General features: G+C 45.9%; 1 protein-coding gene across 2 annotated transcripts in view; it reads right to left on the reverse strand.

The window, feature by feature from the left end:
- Positions 1 to 16,468, reverse strand: part of actl6b (actin-like 6B) — a 45,588-nt gene extending 29,120 nt beyond the window's left edge. The window contains exons 1-8 of one of the 2 annotated variants that reach the window (XM_035521504.2): positions 14,731 to 16,468; positions 13,880 to 13,956; positions 11,742 to 11,907; positions 11,282 to 11,382; positions 11,040 to 11,137; positions 10,319 to 10,413; positions 9,378 to 9,484; positions 5,400 to 5,489 (exon numbers count right to left, since the gene is read on the reverse strand). In XM_035521504.2, the coding sequence (XP_035377397.1) occupies positions 5,400 to 5,489; positions 9,378 to 9,484; positions 10,319 to 10,413; positions 11,040 to 11,137; positions 11,282 to 11,382; positions 11,742 to 11,907; positions 13,880 to 13,956; positions 14,731 to 14,755 (759 nt within the window). In that variant the 5' untranslated portion in view covers positions 14,756 to 16,468. Of the gene's footprint in view, positions 1 to 5,399; positions 5,490 to 9,377; positions 9,485 to 10,318; positions 10,414 to 11,039; positions 11,138 to 11,281; positions 11,383 to 11,741; positions 11,935 to 13,879; positions 13,957 to 14,730 lie in introns of both variants that reach the window. The other variant, XM_035521503.2, reaches the window with a different exon arrangement.
- Between the last annotated feature and the right edge of the window lie 225 nt (positions 16,469 to 16,693).

The following is a 16,693-nucleotide window of genomic DNA, read 5'->3' on the forward strand; positions in this document are numbered from 1 at the left end:
TGTGTGTGTATGTGTGTGTGTAATGTGGTGTGGTGTGTGTGTGGTATGGTGTGGTGTGTGTGTATGTGCTTGTGTGTGTGTGTGTTATTGTGTGTGTGTGATATGGTGTGGTGTGTGTGTGTGATGTGGTGTGGTGTGTGTGTGTGTGTGTGTGTGGTGTGATGTGTGTGTGGTATGGTGTGGTGTGTGTGTGTGTGTGGTGTGTGTGTGGTATGGTGTGGTGTGTGTGTGTGTGGTGTGGTGTGTGTGTGTGTGTGGTGTGGTGTGTGTGTGGTATGGTATGGTGTGTGTGTATGTGCGTGTGTGTGTGTGTGGTGTGGTGTGTTGTGTTGTGTGTGTGGTGTGGTGTGTGTGTGTGGTGTGTGTCGTATGGTATGGCGTGGTGTGTGTGTGTGTGTGTGTGTGTGTGTGTGTGTGTGATGTGGTGTGGTGTGTGTGTGGTATGGTGTGGTGTGTGTGTGTATGTGCGTGTGTGTGTGTGTGTGTGGTATGGTGTGTGCCTGATATGGTGTGGTGTGTGTGTGTGTGAGATGTGGTGTGGTGTGTGTGTGGGGGGGTGTGGTGTGTGGTGTGTGTGTGTATGTGTGTGAGATGTGGTGTGTGTGTGTGGTATGGTTTGGTGTTTGTGTGTGGTATGGTGTGGTGTGTGTGTGGTGTGTGTGTGTGTGTGGTGTGTGTGTGTGGTATGGTGTGTGTGTGGTGTGGTGTTGTGTGTGGTGTGGTGTGTGTGGTGTGTGTGTGGTATGGTGTGGTGTGTGTGCTATGGTGTGGTGTGTGTGTGTGGTGTGGTGTGGTGTTTGTGTGTGGTATGGTGTGGTGTGTGTGGTGTGTGTCGTATGGTATGGCGTGGTGTGTGTGTGTGTGTGTGTATGTGTGTGTGTAATGTGGTGTGGTGTGGTGTGTTTGTGGTATGGTGTGATGTGTGTGTGTGTGTGTGTGGTGTGTTGTGTTGTGTGGTATGTGTGTGTTGTGGTGTGTGTGGTATGGTGTGTGTGTGTGTGTGTGTGTGTGTGATATGGTTTGGTGTTTGTGTGTGGTATGGTGTGGTGTGTGTGTGGTATGGTGTGTGTGTGTGTTTGTGTGTATGTGTGTGTGGAGTGGTGTGTGTGGTATGGTGTGTGTGTGTTTGTGTGTGGTGTGGTGTGGTGTTTGTGTGTGGTATGGTGTGGTGTGTGTGTGTGGTGTGGTATGTTGTGGTGTTTGTGTGTGGTGTGTGTGTGGTGGGGTGTGTGTGTGTGGTGTGGTGTTGTGTGTGGTGTGGTGTGTATGGTGTGGTGTGTGTGTGCTATGGTGTGGTGTGTGTGTGTGGTGTGGTGTGTGTGTGTGGTGTGGTGTGGTGTTTGTGTGTGGTATGGTGTGGTGTGTGTCGTATGGTATGGCGTGGTGTGTGTGTGTGTGTGTGTGTGTGTATGTGGTATGGTGTGTGTGTGTGTTTGTGTGTGGTGTGGTGTGGGGTGGGGGTATGTGTGTGTGTAGTGTGGTGTGTGTGGTATGATGTGTGTGTGTGTGTGGTATGGTTTGGTGTTTGTGTGTGGTATGGTGTGGTGTGTGGTATGGTGTGTGTGGTGTGGTGTTGTGTGTGGTGTGGTGTGTGTGTGTGGTGTGGTGTGGTGTTTGTGTGTGGTATGGTGTGGTGTGTGTGGTGTGTGTCGTATGGTATGGCGTGGTGTGTGTGTGTGTGTGTGTGTGTAATGTGGTGTGGTGTGGTGTGTGTGTGGTATGGTGTGGTGTGTGTGTGTGTGTGTGTATGTGTGTGTGTAATGTGGTGTGGTGTGTGTGGTATGGTGTGGTGTGTGTGTATGTGCTTGTGTGTGTGTGTGTGTGTTATTGTGTGTGATATGGTGTGGTGTGTGTGTGTGATGTGGTGTGGTGTGTGTGTGTGTGTGTGTGTGTGGTGTGATGTGTGTGTGGTATGGTGTGGTGTGTGTGTGTGTGTGGTGTGATGTGTGTGTGGTATGGTGTGTTGTGTGTGTGTGTGTGGTGTGGTGTGTGTGTGTGTGTGTGTGTGTGGTGTGGTGTGTGTGTGGTATGGTATGGTGTGTGTGTATGTGCGTGTGTGTGTGTGTGGTGTGGTGTGTTGTGTTGTGTGTGTGGTGTGGTGTGTGTGTGTGGTGTGTGTCGTATGGTATGGCGTGGTGTGTGTGTGTGTGTGTGTGTGTGTGTGATGTGGTGTGGTGTGTGTGTGGTATGGTGTGGTGTGTGTGTGTATGTGCGTGTGTGTGTGTGTGTGTGGTATGGTGTGTGCCTGATATGGTGTGGTGTGTGTGTGTGTGATGTGGTGTGGTGTGGTGTGTGTGTGGGGGGGGTGTGGTGTGTGGTGTGTGTGTGTATGTGTGTGAGATGTGGTGTGTGTGTGTGTGGTATGGTTTGGTGTTTGTGTGTGGTATGGTGTGGTGTGTGTGTGTGTGTGTGTGGTGTGTGTGTGTGGTATGGTGTGTGTGTGGTGTGGTGTTGTGTGTGGTGTGGTGTGTGTGTGCTATGGTGTGGTGTGTGTGTGCTATGGTGTGGTGTGTGTGTGTGGTGTGGTGTTTGTGTGTGGTATGGTGTGGTGTGTGTGTGTGGTGTGGTGTTTGTGTGTGGTATGGTGTGGTGTGTGTGGTGTGTGTCGTATGGTATGGCGTGGTGTGTGTGTGTGTGTGTGTATGTGTGTGTGTAATGTGGTGTGGTGTGGTGTGTTTGTGGTATGGTGTGGTGTGTGTGTGTGTGTGTGTGTATGTGTGTGTGTAATGTGGTGTGGTGTGTGTGTGTGTGATGTGGTATGGTGTGGTGTGTGTATGTGCGTGTGTGTGTGTGTGTGTGGTATGGTGTGTGTGATATGGTGTGGTGTGTGTGTGTGGTGTGATGTGTGTGTGGTATGAACTCCTCACTGAACTCCACCCTCAACTAACTGAACTGATCACACTTTATTTGGAAAGGCACACACCTGTCTGTGTAAGGACTCAGAGAATGGTCAGAATGAAACACAAGTCATGAGGTCAAGAAAATTTCTGCAGCATTGACAGTACCCAACAGTCACTGTGAAGAAGATCCAGAGTTCCTTTGTGGAGATGGAGAACCTTTAATGAAGACCTCCATGAGTGCAGCTCTCCACCAGTCAGGCCTTTATGGTAGAGCAGTCAGATGGATGCCATCCTTCACTAAAAGGATATTCGAGCCTGCTTAGCTTTCTGAAAGGTACCTAAACACCTCTCAAACCATGAGAAGCACAAGCCCCTGGTCCAATGAAGATTGAACTATTTGTCCACGGTTATTTGCGAAATGTATGGAGGAAACCAGGCACTGAGCATCACCTCAACAAATACCATCCAATACCATCCAATACCATACAGTCAACCCTAATCCTAATCTCATCAATACTACCTCTACAGTCAAACACTGATGAAACCAGTAGAGCAGCTCAGGAGAGACCCACCCAACCTGCTTACATGGTTCTGCCAAGAATAAGGAGAGAAACCAGACTTTTTAGCTTTGAATTGGTACAGGCAGCAACAAGAACAAATAAACATCTACAAAACCCTGTTGTTGGGAATTAAATAAGTGTGTTTGTGGTGTGGTGTGGTGTTTGTGTGTGGTATGGTGTGGTGTGTGTCGTATGGTATGGCGTGGTGTGTGTGTGTGTGTGTATGTGGTATGGTGTGTGTGTGTGTGTTTGTGTGTGTGTGGTGTGGTGTGTGTGGTATGATGTGTGTGTGTGTGTGTGTGTGGTATGGTTTGGTGTTTGTGTGTGGTATGGTGTGGTGTGTGTGTGTGGTGTGTGTGTGTGGTGTGGTGTGTGTGCGTGGTATGGTGTGTGTGTGTGGTGTGGTGTTGTGTGTGGTGTGGTGTGTGTGGTGTGGTGTGTGTGGTATGGTGTGGTGTGTGTGTGTGTGGTGTGGTGTGTGTGTGTGGTGTGGTGTTTGTGTGTGGTATGGTGTAGTGTGTGTGGTGTGTGTCGTATGGTATGGCGTGGTGTGTGTGTGTGTGTGTGTATGTATGTGTGTGTGTAATGTGGTGTGGTGTGGTGTGTGCGTGTGGTATGGTGTGGTGTGTGTGTGTGCGTGTGTGTGTGTGTGTGGTATGGTGTGTGTGTGATATGGTGTGGTGTGTGTGTGTGGTGTGGTGTGTGTGTGTGCGTGTGTGTGTGTGTGTGGTATGGTGTGTGTGTGATATGGTGTGGTGTGTGTGTGTGGTGTGGTGTGTGTGTGTGTGTGTGGTGTGATGTGTGTGTGGTATGGTGTGGTTTGTGTGTGTGTGTGGTGTGGTGTGTGTGTGTGTGTGTGGTGTGGTGTGTGTGTATGTGTGTTTGGGTGTGGTGTGTGTGTGGTATGGTGTGGTGTGTGTGTATGTGCGTGTGTGTGTGGTGTGGTGTGGTGTGTTGTGTGTGTGTGGTGTGGTGTGTGTGTGTGGTGTGTGTCGTATGGTATGGCGTGGTGTGTGTGTGTGTGTGTGTGTGTGTGTGTGTGTGTGTGATGTGGTGTGGTGTGTGTGTGGTATGGTGTGGTGTGTGTGTGTATGTGCGTGTGTGTGTGTGTGTGGTATGGTGTGTGTCTGATATGGTGTGGTGTGTGTGTGTGTGTGTGTGATGTGGTGTGGTGTGTGTGTGGTATGGTGTGGTGTGTGTGGTATGGTGTGTGTCTGATATGGTGTGGTGTGTGTGTGTGATGTGGTGTGGTGTGTGTGTGTGTGTGGTGTGTGTGTGTGTGTGTGTGTGTGTGTGTGTGTGAGATGTGGTGTGTGTGGTATGGTTTGGTGTTTGTGTGTGGTATGGTGTGGTGTGTGTGTGTTGTGTGGTTTGTGTGTGGTGTGGTGTGTGTGTGGTATGGTGTGGTGTGTGTGTGTGTGGTGTGGTGTGTGTGTGTGGTGTGGTGTGGTGTTTGTGTGTGGTATGGTGTGGTGTGTGTGGTGTGTGTCGTATGGTATGGCGTGGTGTGTGTGTGTGTGTGTATGTGTGTGTGTAATGTGGTGTGGTGTGGTGTGTGTGTGGTATGGTGTGGTGTGTGTGTGTGATGTGGTATGGTGTGGTGTGTGTGGTATGGTGTGTGTGTGATATGGTGTGGTGTGTGTGTGTGGTGTGTGTGTGTGTGTGTGTGTGATGTGGTGTGGTGTGTGTGTGTGTGTGTGTGGTGTGGTGTGATGTGTGTGTGTGGTATGGTGTGGTGTGTGTGTGTGTGGTGTGGTGTGTGTGTGTGTGTGTGTGGTATGGTGTGGTGTGTGTGTGGTATGGTGTGGTGTGTATTTGCGTGTGTGTGTGTGGTGTGGTGTGTGTGTGTGGTGTGGTGTGGTGTGTTGTGTTGTGTGTGTGGTGTGGTGTGTGTGTGTGGTGTGTGTCGTATGGTATGGCATGGTGTGTGTGTGTGTGTGTGTGTGTGATGTGGTGTGTGTGTGTGTGTGTGTGTGTGTTTGTGTGTGTTTGGGCTCACATTGCACATATATGTGTGCCAGGACTTGGTGACAGGAGGAATCTTGTCTTTCTTTGTCCAGATGGGAGAAGCACCCTCTCTCACAGCTTCCTGAGAAAGCAAGCAATCATTGGAACATTAACAACATTCTTAATAAGATATTATTATAAATATACAGTGCATAAGGAGGTCTTCGGGTCCTTTCCGTATGTTTCAGACATTCAGTTATTTTTGTTCATCAGTCTACAAAGAATACTCTTCAATGATAAACGCAAACTGTTCTTTGGAATGCAGTGTAAATGTAGAATATATGACTGAAATATTGCATGTACATAAATATTCAGACACATTGTTATGATGCTAGATTTGGCTCTGGAGATGTTTCTACATCCTCACTGAACTCCACCCTCATCTAACTGAACTGATCACACTTTATTAGGAAAGGCACACACCTGTCTGTGTAAGGACTCAGAGAATGGTCAGAATGAAACACAAGTCATGAGGTCAAGAAAATTTCTGCAGCATTGACAGTACCCAACAGTCACTGTGAAGAAGATCCAGAGTTCCTTTGTGGAGATGGAGAACCTTTAATGAAGACTTCCATGAGTGCAGCTCTCCACCAGTCAGGCCTTTATGGTAGAGCAGTCAGATGGATGCCATCCTTCACTAAAAGGATATTCGAGCCTGCTTAACTTTCTGAAAGGTACCTAAACACCTCTCAAACCATGAGAAGCACAAGCCACTGGTCCAATGAAGATTGAACTATTTGTCCACGGTTATTTGCGAAATGTATGGAGGAAACCAGGCACCTCAACAAATACCATCCAATACCATCCAATACCATACAGTCAACCCTAATCCTAACCTCATCAATACTACCTCTACAGTCAAACACTGATGAAACCAGTAGAGCAGCTCAGGAGAGACCCACCCAACCTGCTTACATGGTTCTGCCAAGAATAAGGAGAGAAACCAGACTTTTTAGCTTTGAATTGGTACAGGCAGCAACAAGAACAAATAAACATCTACAAAACCCTGTTGTTGGGAATTAAATAAGTGTGTAGAGAACCATATGACTGGGAAGTGTGTAGAGAGCCATTTTGAGCCCTAGAAATGAAAAACCTTTATCAGCTTGTCACGACACAGAGTCCTGACTCACGTGGTCAGGCCCGCCACATGCTTGTGTTTGGGTTGGGTTCCCTTGTTTTGTAGCCATGCCCCTTGTTAACCTGTTACCATGTGACTTGCAGCACCTGATGCTTGTCACCCTACGCACAGTTCATTATGTTTTACTTTCATTTTGCCATAAGTCTTTTTCTGTACGTGGCTCGCGGCACTCCACAGATTCACACAGCCATTTCCAATTTTTTGTGTAATTAATTTAGTTGATTTTGTACAACTTTTACATTTAAATTACATTAAAATTCTAAATATGCTTTATTTATCTTTGCCTTCATTTATATATGTATTTTCAATTAAAACTTGCAATAATGCTTTAGATTGTTTTTATTTTGTAGAATGTGGATAAATAGTAAATGGACATGTGTGGTTTTTCGTTGCAAGGGTTCAGATAAAATGGAGTGTGAAACAACATTACACAGAGCATGAGAGACAGAGTTTTGTCTGCAAACAGGATCCGCGACCCTGCGGATCCTCCTCGACCAAATGATCAGCGCGGTGTGAACGGGCTGGAGAACGCGCAGCCCAGGTGAGAGCACGTAAACCACATTCGGTCTTCCTCCAATACCCCAGTGACTTTGAGTCCAAGAGAAGTTTGACACACTAGTGTTACTAGATGCAATTTAGCCGTTTTATGGCCATTCATCAGGCATGTCAAACAGAAGTCATACAGCCAGTTTCATGTCCTTGTTTACTGTTACAGGTGAGACGGAACTAACTACAGATTTAAATTTGTTTGCTTAATGAGCTTAAGTTAATGAAGTGGGCATTCATTGGTTTATGGGAAGACTCGCGGGTGTCGCATATGCAGTTAGTTCTCACTTCTGCTCCGACAAACTCCTCATCTGGTAAAACGTGCTGTTGCACCTTGTGGAAATGTCTAGCTGGAGCGCATTAGTTGCATCTGTACTTCTTTGAGATGGTCGTGCTTAAACTGACCCGCGAGTTTCTCGTGATGGACACGCAGTCTGAAATGCTTCGTTATAGCTCGCTGTAGAATACGCACCATTCAGGTCAAGCCAGGGAGCCCACACTCCTCCAGAGCCTTCGCCTTACCAGCGTTACCGCCGTTATTTCTGATCACAGCGGGCGCCATGTCCTTCGTTAGCTTCCACTAGCCACCGGGAACTGCTGCAGATGCTGTGTGTGAAGTGAGAAATGTGCCTGCAAATCTTCATCCAACCACTGAACGGTTAAGCTTAGCAAACTCATCAGGATGACATCTGAAGTCATATATCTGTGGTAACGCTAACATCACAGACATTAGCTTTCATTGGGTCATGTACATGTGCGGCAACTATATCATACATAGCCAGCAAGAACACGGACGACTTTGGAGAGTGTTGGCAGAATCCCCAAAGGCATGGGATTGGTAGCTCAACGGTGAAGGTTCTTTAACTGAAATCGGAAGGTTTCCAGTTAACATCCCATGACTGCTAAGTTGCTCCTGAGCAAGGCCCTTAACGCTTAAGTGCTCAAGTTGTTTTCAGTCATAATTGTAAGTTGCTCTGGACAAAAGCATCAGTTAAATGTAAACCAAGATCCATAAACTGTGATTTTAACTCTGATGACTTTAGTCTTTAGCAAATGTCCTGCCAAATTTAAATATGTGTTGTATAGGTGCTCCTGGTGCGACAACCCCTTTATACTGCATATATTTCGTTGGAATGGCGAATCCTGAAGGATGGATTCCATTAGTTTGATTATTGACCCCCCACCATATCTCAGCTGAACATTAAATGCAAACTGCAATTCTGTTGTCCACTACAGTATTGGTGAAAAACATCCATGCATCAGACATTTGTGTTGGAGTCTGGGTGTAGCTGTGTGTGTCAGTGCATGTGCACAAGCATAAAAAGGTGGCAGGTTATCAGTCGTGATATTGGCTAAAATTCCAACAATGAGTAAAAAAATCCACATATTGGCAAATATATCAGCCAAGGATATATCGTGCATCTCTAAAACGAAAGTTGGGTTTGGGTTAATAGTGTAGAGTCTCCAGTCCTCAGTGGAAGGTGTCAGATGGAAGGAAAGTGACAAAAGCTACAGCTCTGGGGCAGAAGGTGTTTCTACACCAGACTGCTGGGGCAGAAGGTGTTTCTACACCAGACTGCTGGGGCAGAAGGTGTTTCTGCACCTGTCTGCTGGGGCAGAAGGTGTTTCTGCACCAGACTGCTGGGACAGAAGGTGTTTCTGCACCTGTCTGCTGGGGCAGAAGGTGTTTCTACACCAGATTGCTGGGGCAGAAGGTGTTTCTACACCAGATTGCTGGGGCAGAAGGTGTTTCTGCACCAGACTGCTGGGGCAGAAGGTGTTTCTGCACCAGACTGCTGGGACAGAAGGTGTTTCTACACCAGACTGCTGGGGCAGAAGGTGTTTCTACACCTGTCTGCTGAGGTAGAAGGTGTTTCTACACCTGTCTGCTGAGGTAGAAGGTGTTTCTGCACCAGACTGCTGGGACAGAAGGTGTTTCTGCACCAGACTCCTGGGGTAGAAGGTGAGAGTGTGATGGGGATATTTATTAGGGTGACAGTGTGATGGGGTATTTAGTAGGGTGACGGTGTGATGGGGTATTTAACAGGGAGACAGGGTATTCAGTGATGGGGTATTTAGTAGGGTATTCAGTGATGGGGTATTTAGTAGGGTGACAGTGTGATGGGGTATTTAATATGGTGACTGTGTGATGGGGTATTTAGTTATGAGGTATTTAGTAGGATATTTAATGATGGGGTATTTAGTAGGGTGACAGTGTGAAGTGGGTATTTAGTGGGGTATTTAGTGATGGGAGTATTTAGTGGGGTATTTAGGGTTAAGAGATACCTTAGAGGCGATCATGTAGGGAGGGATGATCTCGATGTTCATCTCCTGGAACATCTCTCTGCACTGCATTGTGATGAAGTCCCCAGCCAGTGGAGATTTCACTATACCTGAACACAGGTTAACACACACACACACACACACACACGCACACACACGCACACACACACGCGCACACACACACACACACACACACACACACACACTCCAACTGAACACAGGTTAAAATAAGCAACACCGAATCCTTTGTGGACTAATTAATTGTTGGAAATGGAAGTGTACAAGGTTTAACATTTATAATCCCAAAAGAATTCTTGTAGGTACGACATCTTCCACCAGTACTCTACACCTGTCTGATACCACCTCCACCAGTACTCTACACCTGTCTGATACCACCTCCACCAGTACTCTACACCTGTCTGATACCACCTCCACCTTACGTGTTGACGTCAGGGCCGCACTCTTCATCCCTGTGCGTTACAGATTCATTGGTTCCAGGCCAGCACTTTCATGGAGTCTGTATGAACTGACTTTTCTGGTCAAGAAAATATTTTTGTGGTGGAAAAGTGGAACTATTTGAGATTTTGGCATCTGCACTGGTACCATGCAAGTGGAAAAGTGGTAACTCTCTGGATCATTGAACTGGGTCAGTGGTCTTTGGTTAGATTAGGGTTAGGATTAAGGTTAAATTATAACTCTGCATCATTGACCTGGGACAGTGGTTTGAGGCCGGCGTTCGGACAGGGGTACGGAACAACACCATGGCTTCAGATACCTCCAAGAAATGTTCATATTTAATGCCAGTAAATTACCACCACTGAAATGCAGTATTGCACTGTACAAACACACTTCCAGGGTGTGGTTGATAGCATCAGAATAATGTGAAGTAAGCGGGAATAATGTTGGTGCAGCTTGTGTGTTGTAGATTAGTTAGCAGAACTTACCTTGCTGCAGTACATACCCATCATGCACTGGGATTGCAGTTGTGTGTGTTGCCCCGCTGTCCAATACCAGCCCAGTAGCACGCCCATTTGCAAAGCTGCAGTCAATCATGTTAAAGCTCAATATGAGAGACACCCTCCATCCCTAATGTTATTTGAAACTCTGGTCATTATATCCCCAAATTGCCACATTCTTACACTACTATTCCAACATCTGACCCTACTAACTCCAACCCCAAACTTTGATCTAAACTCCAAACCCGCAAACTCACTGTGTTTGGCCCAGCCACTGATTTTGAATGGTTAAATGGAATCAGGGAACTGAGAAAGCAACTAGGCTCAAGATTTAATAAGTGACACAGTGACAGAGCCATGCAGGATCACAGGCATCCCTAACAAGGCCCAAAGCTGGGTCAAACACAGGTCAAACAGGGGTAATCTGAATAAAAGGGACAACAGACAGAAACTATCAAAGTCCAACCTTAACACTGACCCTCTGACCTCTACCTAATATAAATGATTGATTTGGGTTAGGGCTTACCCTAACCCTCTTACCTAATATAAATGGCCCAGTCTCTAGTTTATTTAATTCAACATATACACAGCTGATGGACTGGCGGATGTGATTCATACTGTAGTGCCAGTCCGTGTGATTGGTTAATGATGCAGTGACAGTGATGTGTGATTGGTTAATGGTGCAGTGACAGTGCGTGTGATTGGATACGCTGTGAGGACTGCAGTCTTGCACAGAAAGAAGGCAGGAATGTTGTAATGCTCAAACATCAGTTCAGTCAGCTTCTCTCTGTTAGCACGCGAGTTCCACTGAAAAACACACACACAGCAAAAAGGTCATTAAGAGTTTGTGTGTGCTTGTGTGTGTGAGTTTGAATGTATCTGTGTGTGTTTGGGAGAGGGAGCCATATGGTCATTAGTCATGTGGTCGTGTGTGTGTGTGTGTGTGCTCACCGGGGCCTCAGACATGAGCACAGGATGCAGGCTGGGTTCTGATTTGATGTGTTTGCTGTAAACATGATCCATTATGGCCTGGAACCCCTCCCACTCCTCAACTGCACAGACACACATGTTTACATGTATTTATATGTGGTGTGTGCTGGTGTATTTTGTGAGTCATAATTGATCTGTTCTTTAGTAGTGTTTGTATGTGCGTGCATGTGTGTGTTATATTCATTTGTTCTTTAGTGGTATGTGTGTATGTGATTGCATGTATGTGCATGTGTTTGTTGTACTCATTTAATTTATTAGTGTAATGTGTGTCTGTGTGGCATACTCATTGTGTTCTTTATTGGCGTCTGTGTTATTGTGCATGGGTGTAGTTTTTGTGTGTGTATAAGTGTGTGTGTGTGTGTGTGTGTGTGTGTGTGTGTGTGTGTGTGTGTGTGTGTGTGTGTGTGTGTGTGTTTTATACTCATTCCGTTCTTTAGTGGTGATATCAGCTCTACTCCAGCGCGTGGTACATGAAGTGCAGTGGTGTCCAGGTAGAAGCTCCGCCCACTGGTATTTTCTTGTTCTGACCCCATCTCTGCCGGCCCTTCCTCCTCTACATGCGCTCCTAAGGAGGTGGGGAAGTCTGCCTGCAGGTGGCAGGCGTTAATGAAACCCTAAACGGACCCAGCAGGCCCTCAGTCACACATGTGTGTCTACTACAGCAGCACTACAGTGTTTTAGTTCTTCTGACATGCAACTGACATTCACCAGAACAATCACCAGCTCTCTCTCCTTATCTTTTCTCTCACTCTGACATTTGGGTTTGAGTATCAGTAGAGATTCTGCTGCAGGTTTGTTTACGTTTGCCTTGATTTTAAAGTTACTGCTATGATGATGTCACTTCTGAGATACCATCACCACTATGCTCATGTCACTTCTGAGATACCATCACCGCTATGCTCATGTCACTTCTGAGACACCGTCACTGCTATGGTGATGTCACTGCTGAGATAAAGTCACCACTATGCTGATGTCACTGCTATGCTGATGTCACTGCTGGGATTAAGTCACTGCTATGGTGCTGTCACTACTGAGATAACATCACCACTATGATGATATCACTACTGCTATACTGATGTCACTGCTGAGATGATGTCACTGCTGAGCCGATGCTGATGCAAATGTTATTGTAACATTTAATTATAACAACTGTGCAAAATACATGCCATCAGGGAGTCATATAATCATTACAACAGGCTTATGTGGTAATGTTTTCAACAGTGACGCAAGGTCCACAGTCATCAAGGAATCAAGAGGTGTGGGATGATGTGGGTATGTGGGATGTGATATAGGGATGTACCATGTGAAGTGGGGTGAGATGTGATGTATACTGTGTTGTAATGTGTGATAGTGTGTGTGATGTAGGGATGATGCGATATGAGACATTATGGAATATATATGATTAAAATATTAGTTTTTTACTCATAGTGGAGTAATCCACAATGGTAATGATGAAACAGTCAAAGGATAAAGCCAAAGCAGTAAGGTGATCAAATCAAAGGGGCTTAACCAGAGTCTCAGAGAAGAACCAGTCCAGGGTAGAAACCAGAAGACAATCAAACAAGCAGGCAAATCAGGAAGCACCAAAGAAACAAAACAGGTTGGTAACAAGCAATCAGAATATACACTGGGGAAATACTCAGTACAATACTTCATAGAGACTGCACAGAACAGGAGAGAATGTATAGGGCAGCAAAGTTAAGACACTATACTTCACACGTAGGGGTGTTTGATGTGATGTAGGGGAGATGGGGTGATGTGTGATGTAGGGGTGATGTAGGGGTGATGGGGTGATGTGTGATGTAGGGGTAATGTAAGGGTGATATGGTGTGATGTAGGGGTGATATGGTGTGATGATGTAGGGGTGATGTGTGTGATGTAGAGGAGATATGGTGTGTGATGTAGAGGAGATGTGGTGTGTAATGTAGGGGTGATGTGTGTGATATGGTGTGATGTAGGAGTGATGTTCTGTGTGATGATGTGTGTACCCTGCCTTTCAATACATGGCTTTTTATTAATAATGCACCTATAAAACTGAAAGCTGCAAAGGGCTAAGATATAGCAAATGGACGGATGAAGCGATGGATGGATGGATGGATGGATGGATGGATGGATGGATGGATGGATGGATGGATGGATGGATGGATGGATGGATGGATGGATGGATGGATGGATGGATGGATGGATGGATGGATGGATGGATGGATGGATGGATGATGAGTGGATGGATAGATGGATATATGGATGGATGATGTGAATGGATGGATGGATGGATGGATGGATGGATGGATGGATGGAGGAGGCCAGAGGAGGATGCTCCCCCCTTGAGTCTTGGTTCTTCTCAAGGTTTCTTCCTCATGCTCTAGGGAGTTTTTCCTCATCACTGTTGCCCTTGTGTTGCTCACTGGGGGCTTGGACTCTGGCATTTGTAAAGTTGCTTTGTGACATCTGTTGTAAAAAGCACTGTATAAATTAAATTTGATTGGATGATTGGATGGATGAAGTAAGTGGATGGATGGGTGATCTTTGATGGATTATTTTGTGAATGGATGGATGTACCTTCGGGCAGTCTTCTCCAGCATAACCTGCTCTAATGGAGAACGAGCCAATGTCAAACACCAAAGCCCCCACCTCATCTGAAAGAGGGAGAGAGGGAGAGACAGAGTAGGGTATAGTGTGTAGAAAGGGCAGGGCACAAAGTAAGAAAGCTTTTGGCTACATTGAGCATGTATTTCAAGTTTGTATTAAAAATTAGTTTCATGATATAAGGACGATTAGATCAGTGTGTGTGCAGAGTCTGAACCTCCTCTGGCAGTGAGAGAATACTGTACGGTGTTTTGGAGAATATAAACTGGAATCATTTTAATTTACTTCAGATTGCTTTCTGAGCTGGTGAACACAATGAGGGAGGAGGCATGAGCCTGCTTGCTGTCACTAGTCCTGAGCTTGTCTACACTATGAACACTTGTTCTGTTGTTTGGGGACGTTTCTTGCCCCAGATTTAGCAGATTAAGAGATAACAGAAAACATTTAAATACATTTTAAACACATTTCAGTCATTTCTACATGAAGCCACTGTACTACAATGTCAAACCTAAAGCCTCTGCTCTCCTCCTAGCTCAGCTGTGTGTGTGTGTGTGTGTGTGTGTGTGTGTGTGTGTGTGTGTGTGTGTGTGTGTGTGTGGTGCGTTTATGTGCTAAGATTTCGTACAAATACACGAAACAAAGACACCATTATATTTCGTGCCTGCGTACAGTAGGTTGTGGTAATTATTGTTATTAAAACATACGATTATTCATAACACACCGTACATGCGCATGCGCCACAAATGCAGCGGTTGGATTTTTTTCAAGGAACCAGAAGGACCAGAAACGTGCAGATGAGCACGCGAGGGACCACGTCGTCTTACCTCCACCGTACACCCCACCGCTCATGTCTCACCCAAACGGCCAAATCTCTATCGGTTTCCACACAGTGGGTGATCCTTAGCCTCACGTGACCGATACCGGGAGTTCTGAGTGATTTCGGCGTGGCTCGAGGAACGTCGACCGGACGCTATATGAAATCTCGTGCTGCAGAGCTGCGAGGGGACCGTCCCTTTCCTCTCGTCTCCCACGCGAACGTCCCGTCACCGCACGCGGCAGTTTGACAGCGTGCGTGTAGTCTTGACGGGTCACGCGCTATTGGATGAGGAGGAAATTTGGGGCAGTCCGCACGCACTGCTCCTGGATCAGACGAACTGAACCTGACACCTTGCGAGACTGGTGTTGAGGACTTGTGAAATTGCCCTCTGTAACACCGAAAAACCACGAACAAGTGTTCGTATCGTGTCTGTCTCCTACAGGCTCGAGCTGTGGGATATGCGCTTGTGATCCTGCCTTATTCTGTGACTTAACGCACTGCGGATGCACCGGGGACTAAACCCTTCTATTCTCCGCGTCAGTAGGCGAGTTTGATTTCTTTTTTAAATTGCGCACCTTTCTAACCGCCAAGATAAGTCGTTTTTGGTTTTATTTCCTTTTTATCTATTTGTCTATTAAATGTCCGAGTCCGCTGCTCTTTCTGTGTTTTGCCGTGTATACGCTTCTGCATTTGTGGATGTGGCGCAGAGCGTAACGGGGCCACGGAACGAGAGACGGAGAGATGTAAGAAGGCCAGAAAGATGAGGAGAGATGCAAGAAGAGAAGTTGTTCCTGGGGAAAGGCTGGCGTGTTAATCGTCATCAACCGGAAGGCGGGAACCCTCACCGTCGTCGGTGATTATTACCGAGATCAGCGCCCTGGCCGCTATGGAGCTTATCGCGTCTTTCCAAAGCGAAGTAACTGCGACACCAAGTGGACTAAAATCAAACCGTAATGCCAAATGGTTTCAGTTAATGTTTTATTACAAATAATGCATTCTTTGCGCCAAAACGGGCGCAAGCGCCAATGATGTTTTCTATGTCAAAATCTAGAATAAAAAGATTTTAAAATTTAATAGCATACATTTTCGTGAGAGAGAGAGAGAGAGAGTTTATACTTAACACATTCCTGTTGTTTTCTGGGACTTTTCTTGCCCCAGATTTAGCTGTTTGAGAGAAACTTTTAAATACATGTAGTACAAGCCACTGTACTACACGCTGCTCTTCAGCTGTGTATCAGCACACACACACACACACACACACACACAACCCCTCAAATACACCTGGAAGGAAACTCACCTAGGGTTAGGGTTAGGGTTTTAACTTTGACCTAAAGTTAGGGTTAGGGTTTTAACTTTGACCTAGGGTTAGGTTTTTAACTTTGACCTAGGGTTAGGGTTTTAACTTTGACCTAAAGTTAGGGTTAGGGTTTTAACTTTGACCTAGGGTTAGAGTTTTAACTTTGACCTAAAGTTAGGGTTAGGGTTTTAACTTTGACCTAGGGTTAGGGTATTAACTTTGACCTAGGAAGAGGGTTAGGGTTTTAACTTTGACCTAGGGTTAGGGTTTTAACTTTGACCTAAAGTTAGGGTTAGGGTTTTAACTTTGACCTAGGGTTAGAGTTTTAACTTTGACCTAGTGTTAGGGTTAAACTATATTTCAGGATAACTATTTTAAGCGGTCTTCAGTGAAAATTGCGTTTGCCGATCAACAAAATAGAATAAATTGGGCCTACAAAACAAACGGACTTGTTACCATGTCTAACGCTGCCTAATTATCAGAACAATCTACCAAGCCCAAATCTCGGTCGTTACCGTAACCACCGTCTGCTGTCAAACGGGTTTACGTCACTATTTAAACCGATTATAATTACACACGTAACGGTTTCACTGGGGGTTGCAGGTTACTTAGTCTGTTTTTGGTGAAAAGTTAACTAGAATGTCCTCCTAAACGTGTCGGGCGTTTTCGGTAA

This window comes from Electrophorus electricus, chromosome 21 (genome assembly GCF_041902795.1).
Source record: "Electrophorus electricus isolate QZ-2024a chromosome 21, ASM4190279v1, whole genome shotgun sequence".
NCBI classification, from domain to species: domain Eukaryota; kingdom Metazoa; phylum Chordata; class Actinopteri; order Gymnotiformes; family Gymnotidae; genus Electrophorus; species Electrophorus electricus.